Raw genomic sequence first — 14,111 nt, forward strand, 5'->3', positions numbered from 1 at the left:
AACCCGATTAGGGTTTGATGGTGTTCCCTTTGGTTTTTTTAAGATTTTCCTACCCCCCACCCCCGACACATGCTATTAGATTGCTTGCAACTATGAGAAGTTTGAGCACAGATATTGAGGGCCTGAAAGAAAGCATCTTGTCAAAGCAGGGGCTGTGCTAAACACGAGATCTTCAGGATACATACCCTAAATGAGTCTTCAGGTCAGACATTAAATGCTTTTTTTTCAACTATCCATTTCAGTAACAGCCTAGAAGCACTTGCTGGAATGGAATTAACTAGATACATATTTTATTATAGAAAAAAATTCTCAAGGTTTTTCTGCAGTGACCTCAGTCTGTATAAATACCTGCCTAGGTCTGAAGCAGATGCCAGACTTTGGTACCCAACTGCCTTTGCTGTTTGTCCTGTTCTACACAGCACTGGAAGTTCCTGTTCTTGTTTGTCGCTTTTGGGTGAACTGCATCAAATTCACAGTTCCATCTGCTAAACCAATTGTCTTCTTGATTAAGTGCATGCTATAAATACGTGTTTGAGTGCTCTTGGCCTTGGCGTATGAACTGGTTGGAACAAGCTGTGGAAGAAGAGTGTCATCCGGAGACTGATAAGAAAAATAACTTTTCCACATGTGGATGGTCGCGGTTTGATTTGATTTTTGAGGACCAAATTAATCTGTATTTAGTCTGTAGTGTTGTAATGCAGTACTGTTACCAGAAGTTGGTTAACAAGCGAAGTTGGTGGGGATTTGAGGCGGGGGGGGATGGGGGGAAGGCTTGTTTTTTTAATACCCAAAGGTAATAACAATGTTTTCAACAAGTATGCATTTTAAATAGATCATATTTTGAAAAATATCTGACCATCACTAGCTCTACTATGGTCACCACATAGCAATGGTCTTCTGTTTCCTGATTAAAAAGTTCCTACATACAAGATATTCATTAAGCCCCAAATTTCATCATTTCAAACCAGATGGTGCTGCATACTGAAATTACCTCTTACATTGACCATCAGTGAAATTACAAGGAACTTACCAACTACTACCTAATAGCTGGTACACATGGATTGCTCCTATTTCATCATACATAAGTATTGTTTACCATTTTTCTTTAAAATTTCTAAGTGTAACTGTATAGACTTCATTTTTTACTACAGTAAAATCAAACTCCTACACTGTGAATCCATGTAGCAGGTCAGCACAGGGAGGCTCCTATGCTGTTAATTCACTCTCTTGTTAGTGCTCATTAATCCCCTGTGTAAGCAAGCCCTTACTTAAGCTCATTTCAGTCTAAATAATTTCCACAAGATAAGCTTACATCCATGACCAAAATCAGAGCATAAATAAAGCTTCAGATACTCTTATATCCACCTAATGCCAATCATACGACCATTTTCCATTATTTTCTACCCCTACCCATTAAAAGGGATCTGCCCTTGCCCTCCTTTTTTAGCCACTATTTTTTTTGCCTTCTGCATTGCATTCTTGATCAATCTTCCAGTTGGAAAGCAGAAACAGATGGCTCTAATTATTTGGACATCATTTTGTCACTAAAAATCAAATTACGAAAGCTCTCATAGAATAACTTTTCTCATCTGTTCTGTTTTCCACCCTTATTTTGGGAGAAATAGACAAAGTTTATTTTTATATCTGGTGCCTGCTTCCTTTGCCAGCTAGCTGAGGGACAGCTGTTAATTATTTGTCCTCCATTTGCCTGCAGATCTGTTAGTTGCCCTGCCATGAAAACCCTCCAAGCAGTCACGTAGGTGACAGCATTTTGATGTTGTAGTCACATCGCATGTAATGGTAAGGCCATATCATGATTTATGAGAGTTGTCAGGTCCAACATCTCATAGAGTCAAAACACAAGTGATGGTAGAATTAATTTAGGAGCCAAACAAAGCAGGATAGCCAAGTATGCCAGAAGCTGGCCTTGCTGCAATTACTAACATCTTTATGGGCTGCTCGTTTACGTTGGTATTGTTGAGTGAAGCCATCAGGTTGTTCTGGACAGTGTCTTTAAAATCTTCATTTAGGAAGTGGATGTGCATTCAGCAGTGTGCTTGAGCTTCTGTTCCAGGAGCACAAATGGAGGGAGGCAAAGCCAATCTGAGGGAAAAATGGACAGGTGAACACACCTCACATGGGCCCTGGAAAACTTGCTTCACCCATTAAAGATTCAATATAGTGGTTGAATAAAAAGTAATGCCTGCCTTCATTATCTTTACGTTAAATCACATTGTTGAAGAGAAGGAGAAAGACTGTGCCTTATACAGAACAAGGTTTTCATTCTGCATTATGTGGCTGCAATGATACTGAGCACCCATAAACACAACTTACTGAGACAGCCGTGCTGAATCCAGGGCACCCATCCGTTACCATGGCAGTGTGAAACAGCTGAAGCTGGGAAAGCATCTCACAGCATGTCTTCTAACTTTGTAAGTTTTCCAATAGCATTCTCAAGGGGTCCAAGTTCACTGTTACTAAAATTAAAAGGAATAGACTGAAGTAAAGCTGCACAGTGTACTCTAGCATTTAGAGAGCGGTGGCATGAGATGGGTCCAGAATCCATGGTTTACCAAGTCTAAATGACAGGACCCTTCCACTACTATAAACTGATTTTTTGCTGATTCATACCAGCTGTCATTGACCATACATCATTTTGGTGCTAAGAGAAAAGCTAATACAGACATAACCTGGTAAGACTCAGCAGTGACAATGGCAAATGCAACCTGTTTTACTTAGCTGCTGCCCTGCTTAACAAGTCATCTGGAAAGATTTGTAATAGTTATTTGGGTTTTCTTGTTTTGGAAAGTGTGACAGCAACTTGGAATAGTCTCCTATAGTTTAATTTTATTCTTATTACTTGGGAGAAACTAAAAGTACCCCAAAAATGCGTGAAGTAACAGCTTTTGAGAACATCAGCAAAAAACAGCTTCTCATTAGAGCTCATCACCAAGCTTAGACATTTTTTTTCATATTTCCGGGCCTCATCTTCATACAGAAAAATATTGACGTTAGCGAGTATTTAGTTTGTAAATCAAAATTGCCAAAAAGGCCAGCTTCTCAAAGGTGATACTCTAGGAAAAGAGAAAAATCTTAGATGTTGTGAATATCTTAAAGCCTTGATGATACTGATGGTTTGTTTCCATTTTTGTGTTTTTCTGTCCAAGAACAGGTCTGTATTAGAAAAGCAGCATTTGTTCAATAGAGTAGATTTTAAATTCTCAACCTTAAGAGTATTTAAATCTTTATTTTTGTTTTTCTATTGTGAAATTATGCCAAAGTAGTGAAATAAATTGTGAGTTAAATGAGGTATAAATTCTATTTGATTAGCTTGCAGCTATTTGTACTGTTTTATGTAGAAAATGTCCACTAGTTTAAATTATTTTTTATCAGAGTTCAGGTTTTTCTGTTGAAATATATATATACACGCACACATAGATATGCACATTTATCTTCTTGGATCCAAATTGCAGTGTAAGAATGGTTTTCTGTCTTTATCAGCTTGCCACATTTCATACAGCTGGATGCCTGCCACATCCTGCTGTCCCAGGGTAACACCAACAGAGTGAGTAATAGTCATCTTTTCATTCAGATCTTAAAGCTGTTCTTACTGCTATTAACATTACAGCAAAAATTATCGTAGTTTTTTATGAACTCCGTTGAAAGCATGATGACTTCTACAAGGGCTGTGTAATCTAAACATCCCTCACTTCAGCTTCTCGCTGAGATTGCAGGCTCTGTGTAATCTCCGGTATTTATTGCTTTCCAAATTCCACTCTGTAAGCATCAATATTTTACATTTCAGCCAGTATTGCCAGCAAACTGTAATTTCAGCTTAGAAATGTGTCAGAAGACTTTTTTCAGCTTTTGACACAGCTTACCACCCTTAACTGAATAAACCAGGCCAAAACGTCCAATTCAGCTTCTCTTCGGCAGAGGGATAAAGCAAGACACCTTTGGGTGTGAAATTCATAGTCCATTTCTCAAATGAGTTTCTGCAGCAGTGAGTTCCCATATGGTGAAGTAAAGCATAATGCATATGACCGACAAGTACTGCTTGCCCTGAATTACATTTATATAATACTCCGCTACATAATAAACCTCTATATAGGGATAAATCCTGAGCATGCCTAACAGATAAGCTGGAAAGGAAGAAAAAAAGGGATCCTTTTCCTTTCTCTGCGGTTTAGCCTCTCTGGTATGCATTGCCAGAAATGAGGCAGGGTTCCGATGTAGTGCACGCGTGCTGCTAAGAAGATTAGGTTTGAGGGAAGAGGAAAGGAGTTTAACAGGGTTAATTTGCGTGCCCAGGCAGCCCCACTCTGAGAGCACAGCACCGTCTGTGCCTGGTGCCACTGAGCATTTCCCCTCTGGGCCACCTCTCCGAGTGCTGTCTGCCCTTATACTCTCACACCTTCTTCAAGGGTAAGTGCTACACAGGGTGACATTATTTCTTGCTGCCTAACCACTGGGAATAGCATTGACAGTCCTCCCGTGCAGCCAGCCACCAGCAGACACTCCCTTTCATTTTTTTCTGCTTTTACAGTGATGTTACCTTTGGTGAAGTGTCACATTTGTGGTAGCATCTGTCAAATGGCTGATAAGGCTTGAAATCAGCTTTCTGTTTTGAAGCCATAGCTTTTGTACCATTTACTGCATCGCTTCAGTCCCAGGAGCTTTGCTGTCAGCATTTCTGCTCCAGATCCACTCTTGCAGATGCTCAGGGTGTGTGATGCATCTCATCGGGTGCTCCCAACCACCGAATGCCAACCTGCCCTGGGGAGTACCCACAATGGGACCACACAGTGAAGGGGATAATGCCCACAGGTAGAACTGTTGTACAAGGAAAGACCTGTAGTATGTGCACTTCATAGGTGAGTAAGGTGTAATAGAAGGTAGAAGGAAGAAACTGCGGTATGGGAGATTAGGAGCTAGCAACAGAGCGGGGTGGAAAAGGGGGGGGTGCGGGAAAGTCTGTTCCCACCATTTTCAAATGGCTGCTTAAATACTACAGTGGGGTAATAGTTATAATCTTGAACCTATTCTATCACCTAGCTCCTTTTCCACAGACCCGTATCAGCCTTTTCCCATACCCCACACTGGCTGAGCTGTACAGTGGCAAAACATGGCAATGCAAAGCAGGTCCTCAGCTGTGACAAGGTGCCATACCTTTGACTAAGCTGTCCAGATCTGATCATGTGTGTGAGCGCTCTGCATTGCTTAGCTGCTTCTGACTTGGTAAATAAGGATCTCCATCAGGCAATTCAGACTCTTCTTGTAAATAATGCTAATGAGAGCTGAGTGGGTTAGCTGTAGGCTGCCCTGCTGCTGAATTTAGCCAGTGATAAATATGCATTTGTTTAAAAAAAACCCAAACGCCAATGTAGAGAGTTGGTGGGGTTTTATTCATGTGCTGGAGATAAAGAGCAGTGAAAGAAGTATCAGGACTATAGAATGTATTTGTTCTTACACAGGTGATGTTACTGCTGCTGTTTTACCTCTGTATCCTACCTTTTCCACAGGGATTCCCAGGTTTGCAGCACTGTAAATTAGTGGATAGGAAGCTTGGGGAGACCCATGGAATTCAATGTTTTTAAGTGTGGGATTTGATACCAGTGGTCCTAATAAAACCTAAGTATGACAAGCTATTCCATGTTGAATCCAAGTTTGTGTCATCAGCTAGCTCTGCACCCCGAAGTGCAGCAGCTACCCAGAGTGAGTTTTATGCTAGCACATCTTTGCCTTTTTCATATCATCATCATAACTGCTTTAGTACTTTTCTCCACTCTATTTTCCCTGTTGATGTTTTTAAAATATAAATATGTACTGTTAAAGTCATGAAGGCTACTTGAGGGAAACTTGATTACAGGGATGTGGAAAGAGCTCAGGGACGTGTATTTGATTTGCGTGAACTGTGGAAGTGAATTTTTTGCCTTGCTTCAACAGGCTGAGCCCATGTCCCCTGGAATGGGTCCTGAATGGGCTAAGCTTTCCTTTCCCTCTGTCTTCCATTCAGGTTTTGAACATGGGCACCCAGCCACACGCTGTGACCAAGGCAGAGATCCCTGACTATGTTCTTTACACCGTAGGAACATGTGTGCTCATTATTGGCTTCATTGGCATCATTGGAAACCTCCTAGTCCTCTACGCATTTTACAGGTACAAAACTTCCTTTTACGGTTAATCTGACTGGCCTTGAGGTTCATGTGTGCCTGTGTGCAGATGTTCTGCATTGGTTCCCTCTTGGATTATATCTCCAAGCAAAGGCTGATGGCAATAAGTAGTGGGGAAAGGCAACCATCCCCCCGCCCCGCCCCCCCCCCCCCCATACATCCATGCACAACACTGATAACCTCAGTGTAAATTACTTATGTTTTAAGGAATCAAAGAAAATGAGAAAATAAATACCTTGTTTGAGAAACAATTCCAAATGAAAGTTTAAAGAGGAGTTTAATACTTTTAATGGCAGAAACCTCAGTCTCCCTGTTGCAGGCTTCTTCACTTATTCTCTAGAATGTGCAGAAACACTTGACAAAAACTGATGCTCTTCCCAGCAGCCCAGATGTCCTGGATGGACCAAGAAAGCAATATGCTACATAAGTTCATGCCATCAGTGTATTCCCTGCTTCAGGCAGCTCATAGGATTTCTGTCAGTTTGTATGCTCGCTTGGCTTCTGACAGTGTAATAGACAGCCAAAGCTACTGCAGCTAGAGTATGCAGAAATCTCATGGAAAAAATAAATAGCCTCCTTCTGTCCCACACTCACTGGGATATAAGCTGGATTTTAATATCCTTCTCACTCACTGCTTGCTGTCATCATGCTTACAATGCTAGAAACACTGGTGGGGTTATGAATCAAGCATTAGCTCCCTATTGTTAAATGTTTAAGATGAATAGGTTAGTTTAGTTGTTTTGAATAGCTGGCTTTTAATATGAGAAAGAGGAGAAACTGAATTCCCTGCAACTGTAGATACGATCGTGGTTTTTGAAATGCAGTGCAAGCTCTCCATTTCTCTTGAAATTTGATTTTTAGCTGGTGTAATAAAAGCATTAAATTGCCAAAGTACAAAAACCTTCAGACAGGTGAGCACATGTAAAGGTGTGAACTCTGCACCCTCTCTCACCCAGTTGTTGCAGGCAGTTACAAAACCCAAGATTTTGTTAGAATTGCAACAGCATTAAGATGGCTTTCTCAATTTCTTTTTCATTATTTCTTTATCAGCTTGAGGAAAGAAATTCATGTTAGCTGCAGATACCAGTATTTTAAGGCACATCAGAAAGGCCTCAGTTGTTCAACTTTGTACACTGAAGGAGGCATTTGGGGGAAAAGAAACAATTATTTCTAACTATTGAGAATTACTACATGCAGGTTGCAAGAACAAAGCTATTTATAAAATTCGGCTTCCTCCCTGTGTCTCACAGGGTGTGCAAAGTCACCTCTTTTTGTATTATATGTACCTAACACTGTGAAAAGTCCTGAATTCAAACTCTAGGTATCAAAGGTCTGAACTTCACCATGCAACCAATACAGTGGTTAACACTGAGGTACTACTAGCTGAGTATTACACCTCTCAGTATATCCTTCAAAAATGCCAGTTTTAAGGTAGACTTGGGTGAGCCAAACTCACAAATTAATTTAACTTTCCTGGTGGGACATAGTATTTGATCAGAGCGACAAAGGCATTTTCAACCAAATAACACCAAGTAAAAGCAAGAGGTTCTTTATCATGTTACCAGTATCTTTATTCCTCTTAGCCAGAGCCAAGGGTAATCTTGAATGCCAGCTGAAAGTTTCCGAAGAGGTTGTAACTCCAGATATCCCTAGGAAGTGAGACTACATAAGGTGGTGAGATGCCGTGGAAAAAAACCTAGAAGTGGTGGTTTTTATCTTTGGATTAACTTTGCTTGCGGACTGGCTGCCCCTTTCGCATTCCTTGTTGTGGCATTTAATGTTGCCTGTTCATCTGCAACTGAGAGCTTTTGTTCTCTTATGAGATGTATATGAACAAAGGCATTGTTTTCAAATCTCTGTGCATGCTCTGATTGTGCTGTAGCACTTTGGAAAGGGTCATTTAGTTAGTGGTAATATGGCAACTCCTCAGCTCGGGGCTTTTAAAAATTCCCCAAAAGCAGGTTCTTTGGCTCAATACCCTGCTTCAGATCCTGATCTTGTGCAGTGCAGGACATGCTCAGTGTTACTGTGCTTATAGGGAACTGCTCTTCTGAACAAATCCACGTATTTCAACACAGCTGGAATTCTCCTCCGTTTGAAGAAAAAACAGTCAGTTTTATCCCCCCTGCTATTATCAGTCATTTTGAAATGACTACATCTGTAGCTGGAGTAATTGACTGATGATGAGCAATTGATTGACTGTAAGTAACTATTGATTCCAACCTGGATAACAGTTGTTTATGCTGGTGAGCAAAGTTATAAAGTTAACTGTTCACTTTGTCTATTTTATATCACTTATTTCTCATGTTTTTAAGCAACAAGAAATTGAGGACACCCCAAAACTACTTCATAATGAATTTGGCTGTGAGCGACTTCCTGATGTCAGCTTCTCAGGCACCCATGTGCTTTGTCAACAGCTTGCACAGAAAGTGGATACTTGGAGAAATAGGTACTTTTCAACATTAATACTTACATCACCAACTCTACACTGTCTGCAACCTATTTTAGGCGTAACAATCTTGGCTTGTGCTGTAGAGACAGCAGCACAAGATTCTTGAGTAACAGCCGCGGTTCTTGACATCATCAGTCAGCTTGATAGCGCATGTTTTGTGTTATAGGTTTGATTCTTTCATCTTACTTATTTTGGAAAGAGAGGAGTCAACATCAACATGTAATCATGTTACCGTTTAGCTTTTAAGGGCAGAGGTTATGGCTGAAGATGGCTAGAGAAGTTTTATTAAGTTCTAAATATTTTTCTTTGTATTAGTTTAAGAGGGAGTTAATATTTTTTAGAAATGTATGTTGATATCCATTAGCATGCTTCTAGGAATCTCACGTATGTTGATAGCCAATAGCATGCTTCTAGGAATGTCACATTTGATTCAGAGATTTAAATAACAATAACCAGTTGAGAGGTCTGCAAATTTAAGTTCTTTCTTTCCAACTGCAAGAAAGATACGGCGATGCATGCTCAAATTGTAGCTGAAATGTGGGTATAGCAAGTTTCTCAGAAGGCTTGATGCTTTGCTTGGTACTGCTCATCACATCATTGGGTGAAAATTTGCACCAAGTAGTGGCTGTGTATTGGTGGAGAGACCATGTATTATTTAGCGGCACAGAAGGGCTGCTCTTTAGTTTGAGGATATTTTTAGTCTTGCCCCAACCCCTTAGGTGCAATCAGTGTAAATTATTCTGCTGCCACAAATGATGGGATTGATTTGGGCTGAGTAAGATGTGGTCCTTAACTGCAGGTTACTAATAAAGGCTTATAAAGTAGAAGTATGCTTTAAGATTAAATTTGATATTTTGACTGCCTCCCATTCCTGGTGGGCTGTTGTCTATAACCACACAGGATGACAATGAGACATCGCAAAAACTGACTCAGGTTTCTGAATCAAATTAGGGGCAGTATAACTCTGCAAGTTTTCATCTCTGCCAAAATGCCTGAATGCAAAGAGGGGAAAAAACTAGTTTCACGTAAAAACTGTCAATTTTTTTAAAACTGCTGCTGTGAACTGTAGGAGCCAGAGCTATGTTTTGCAGCTGATCTTTTAGCCATCAAATTTAAACCACTTCTACATTTTAAGCTACATAAAACAAAGTCGTTTTTTGAAACATCCATCTGTCATGCTGCAGCCTGTTAAGATCAATATATTGGGCAACAGTCCAGGAAAATGTAATTTTAATTAGATTGGATTTTCTTTGAGGCAGTTTTCCATTGACAAAAGGTTCCCAGTTGCAGCCCGCAGTGGAGTAGGACTTTTTAAATACATAGGTTTGTATTTCACTAATATTTGTGGGTTTTCTAATAAACATTTAATAACTATGAGATTGTGAGGCTAAGAAAATTCTTCTAATGGGAGAGAAGTCCTCAACTCCTCAACCAGGAAAAAAATAAGAGGTTTATCTTGTCAGTTTCTGAGAAAAAAAATGCATGTGTTTTAAGAAAATCCCTGACATTGCCATTTTCTGCTTCAGGCTGTGATTTGTACGCTTTCTGTGGGGCACTCTTCGGAATAACCTCAATGGTGACTTTATTAGCTATTTCTGTTGACCGCTACCTTGTGATCACTAAACCCCTGCGATCCATACAGTGGACTTCAAAGAAACGCACCATGCAGATCATCGCTCTTGTGTGGCTGTACTCACTTGGATGGAGTGTGGCTCCGCTCTTGGGGTGGAGTATGTTGTCTGCTCTCTATCTTCTTCTAGTGTTCCCTACGTGGTCTGGTTTAGCCTTGCTCGGGGCATAAAAAAAATGGGGTTTTTGGTAAGTTCTCAGGGAAATGCCTAGCCAAACCTGATGGCTTGTCATTGTACTGTATATCTGCACCTACTGCAGTGCAGATACCCTCCTCCCTACCCCCAGGTTATATTCAAGCAGAATAAATTGCAGATGGAGTATTAGGTGTATCTGAGGGTCTGGCAGTCAGGACCTCCTCTCTGCATTCAGACCACATGTATCATATGGCCAGCATAACTCTTTAAGACTACATATACAGTACGGGGTTTATTTGAAGTGCTCAGTTGTTGGATCAGCAACTGCAGAAGCTTTGGGTGCATGTGCGAATAATGTATTCCATGTATTTCATAGGTTCCTATGTGCCTGAGGGCTTGATGATATCCTGTACATGGGACTATGTAACCTACTCCCCTGCAAACAGAAGTTACACCATGATTTTGTGTTGCTGCGTTTTTTTTATTCCCCTGATAATAATATTCCATTGTTATTTATCTATGTTCCTGGCCATAAGACGTACTGGCAGGTAAGCAATGTAGTGAAATAAGTAAATCTCCTTTTCTTGTATTAGAAGATTTTCTCAATTTCTTTAGCTGCAGAAAAATCTGAATCAAAAATTAATCTGAATTGAAATTGGAGGTAAAGTGGCAGATCATTAACAGCTGTAACTGCAGAAATAATTTTGCCAATGTAAAAACTGGAATGGATGTATATATTTTGTAGTAGGGAAAGAAGTCTCTGGTGGTTCTAATCTTATTGCAGACTGTGATAATTAATACTACATCAGGTAATTTAATAGTTTGGATTATTTGTATTTCAGATTTGCAATATAAGGAACACAGTCCTTGTGCATTCCAGCACAATTTTTGGCCCCAAGGGATGATAAACAGCATGTAGCAATGGGGGCATCATCTGCCTTTGAGCTGCTCCGTAAATATATTATTGTCCTCATATTTTTTGACAGTTTTATTTAAGGCAGGCATCCCAGAAAACCTTGTGGTTCACTCAAGCATCACAACTGCACTTACAATATCTGGCTATGCTTGTTAGGACAATTTTTTTCCAAATTCTTTGTCTATATTTGAAAAAAAGGAAAAAAATCAGCAGGTGTTAGCCCTGTAAAGTAACTTCATTCTGTCAGTTATTTTCTCCTCATGAGCACATGACTTTGGTCTGATCCAACACCAGCTGGAGCTGTGGGTCCTTCTCATTGCTTGCAAGTCATCAGCTCACATGATTTTTCTTTGCATCTGCCTGCAGGCACTTGTTGAATTCATTTGGCTTCACAAAGCTAAATTCCATTTTTACAAGCCTAAAGTGAAGTTCTTACTGAACTCTATGTTTTTGGTCCTGGTTTTTACTATGCTTTGGTTATGCATATTTGGTACCAAGCGAAGGAGCAAATAATGCATGCTTATAACAATGGTGTCCTGCACACCTGTGAAGCACAGTGGCCGCAAGATTTTTTTTATGCCTTTTGCTCTCTAATACAGTAAATTCACTTCACAAGTGTGTTCACAGTGCACCAGGAAGGAGTTTGTTATCCTGCTGGCTGGTAATTACTGTCTTCAGCCTGAAACATATCTTCATGTAACAATGCTGATATGCATAAGTTGTTATTTCTATGCCAAATTATATAAAACCATTTTTTTTTTAATAAAAAATGTTCACCTGATGTGAGAAGACAATTTGGTGGGACATTTTTTTGGTAAAAGTATTAGGACTGCCTGTTGTACTCCCCCCCTGAAAATACTAACATTCTAGTGAATAAATGTGCAAGTAAGTAAAAATGCCCCCATAAACATTTGGGGTCATGTTCCTCAGAGTATTCCAGCTCACGTTACCTCATCAGCTGGGATTTCTGCAAGCTGTTCCTCCCTTGGAAAGCAAGAGCCGTAAGATTTGATTTTTGCTTGCAGCTGTGCCTCTGTTCGCTCCACCTCTGAAAGCAATGAAGGGCAAGGGGTACCAATTTCTTCACCTTTCCAACACGAAACCTTCCTTGTGTTAGGATAAGGGTATGATATTCCCGTCCTCTAGTCCCAGGGGTTCTGGCTCAGTCCCACAGGTAAACAAAGCTCAGACAGAATGCCTGGGACCATTTTATTTCATTAATTACCTTCTAGAGTTTTAAATATCAGAAAACAAAAAAAGCATTAGAGCAAGGAAAGTTTAAATCCGCTTCATTTTGCGTATTGCTGAGAACATATTAGAGATAGTGCACCTCACTTTTTCTCCCTCCTGCTGACATATCTGCATTTTCCCCCCCTCTTAGAGATGTTCAAAGGCTGGGGTCCTGCAGCCAGAAATCCTACCTTTCTCAGTCCATGAAGAATGAATGGAAACTGGCAAAAATTGCTTTTGTGGTCATCATTGTGTTTGTCTTGTCCTGGTCTCCATATGCTTGTGTCACCTTGATTGCCTGGGCGGGGTAAGTGGACATGTAATCAAAAGAGCATGTATTATTCTAAAATGTAAATATGATTCGTACTGTCACCCACAAGAAGCAGATCTCCCTTTTGAAAGGGTTTTTAGTAGTTATTACGTTGGAGGTGATACTGCATTCTTCGCTATGTCCTTGTGGATAAAGCCAGAAAAGGGACTATTTGTCTATGTATTTTAAAACTATTATAATTTTCTACCTGCATTTTTGGTACACATTGTTTTCTCTCCCCCATGATACTTTCTTTGTATGAATTGGAGGAGTTTACCTCTTCTCTCCTGATACCTGTTCTTTCAAGAAGCTTACTCCGTACACTGCTGCCTCTGACAGAAGGCAGAAAAGAGTTTATATTCCCTCATATTCACCCTGAACTTCCATCTTTCTCCAACTGCTTTCCACTTCAAAGGGACCTGTTGTCTTCTCAGTGCATGTTCTTGATTTCAAGGTCGGTTTGGATGGGGCTTTGAGCAACCTCATCTAATGAAAGATGTCTGTCCCCACAGCAGAGAGGTTGGATGGTCTTTAAGGGTTGCTTCCAACCCAAACCATTCTGTTATTCTGTATTAATTGTGGTTATCCTGCACTGACATTGATCACATGTGATTGACTCTGGGAGCTTAATGACAAGAGGAGAATATTGGTTTCAAACCGCTTCCAGTCCTCTCTTCCTTCTGCAGTGTTTGCAGCTGAGTCACTGACACCCATTACTGTGCAGCGTGGAATTTTAGGTTTGATGCTGTTTTCTTTTCCGTTGACATTCCCTTTTCCCAGATGGTCACAACAGGGGTTGTTTTGGTGGTGTTTTGTTTTTGGTTTGTTGTTTTTTTTTTGCCTAGTGTAGAAACAGGGAAGGTGGTTCTTTGTGTTCCTGGTCATCCTTAAATAGATAACTAATTATTCGCATGCCCTTCATCTCCAAATGATTGAAACCAAGTACATACTATCAAATGCAAGCCTTTCGTCTGAGCAAAGAATGAATTTGAATGAATTAACATTTCAGGGGTATTTCTTATAAAGCGATCACAGCACAAAACCAGTTGAAAAGAGTATTATGTTTTAGCAATTTAATATTAATCCATGGCATAGCTGTGTGTGATATTTTTGCTTTGTTTTAGTCGAGGCGACACCCTAACACCATATTCCAAATCTGTGCCAGCAGTTATTGCAAAAGCTTCTGCAATCTACAACCCCATCATATATGCAATAATTCACCCAAGATACAGGTACAGTAAACATATAGGTATGTGTATAACTG

The 14,111-nt window shown here is 40.1% G+C and overlaps 1 protein-coding gene across 12 annotated transcripts in view; it reads left to right on the forward strand.

Annotated features, from left to right (window-relative positions):
* The window catches only part of LOC119144307 (melanopsin-like), a 46,732-nt gene that overhangs the window by 14,736 nt on the left and 17,885 nt on the right, over window positions 1–14,111 (forward strand). For 10 of the 12 annotated variants that reach the window (XR_005103058.1, XR_005103061.1, XR_005103063.1 and 7 more), the window contains 6 exons: window positions 6,017–6,159; window positions 8,489–8,622; window positions 10,152–10,355; window positions 10,768–10,939; window positions 12,689–12,844; window positions 13,972–14,079. Coding sequence is in view for 8 of the 12 variants with exons in the window: in XM_037379526.1 (XP_037235423.1) it covers window positions 6,017–6,159; window positions 8,489–8,622; window positions 10,152–10,355; window positions 10,768–10,939; window positions 12,689–12,844; window positions 13,972–14,079 (917 nt within the window). In the remaining 4 variants the exon portion in view is untranslated. The remainder of the gene's footprint in view (window positions 1–6,016; window positions 6,160–8,488; window positions 8,623–10,151; window positions 10,356–10,767; window positions 10,940–12,688; window positions 12,845–13,971; window positions 14,080–14,111) is intronic. The other 2 variants (XM_037379517.1, XM_037379566.1) reach the window with 2 other exon arrangements.

Source organism: Falco rusticolus, chromosome 1 (genome assembly GCF_015220075.1).
Source record: "Falco rusticolus isolate bFalRus1 chromosome 1, bFalRus1.pri, whole genome shotgun sequence".
Lineage (NCBI taxonomy): Eukaryota > Metazoa > Chordata > Aves > Falconiformes > Falconidae > Falco > Falco rusticolus.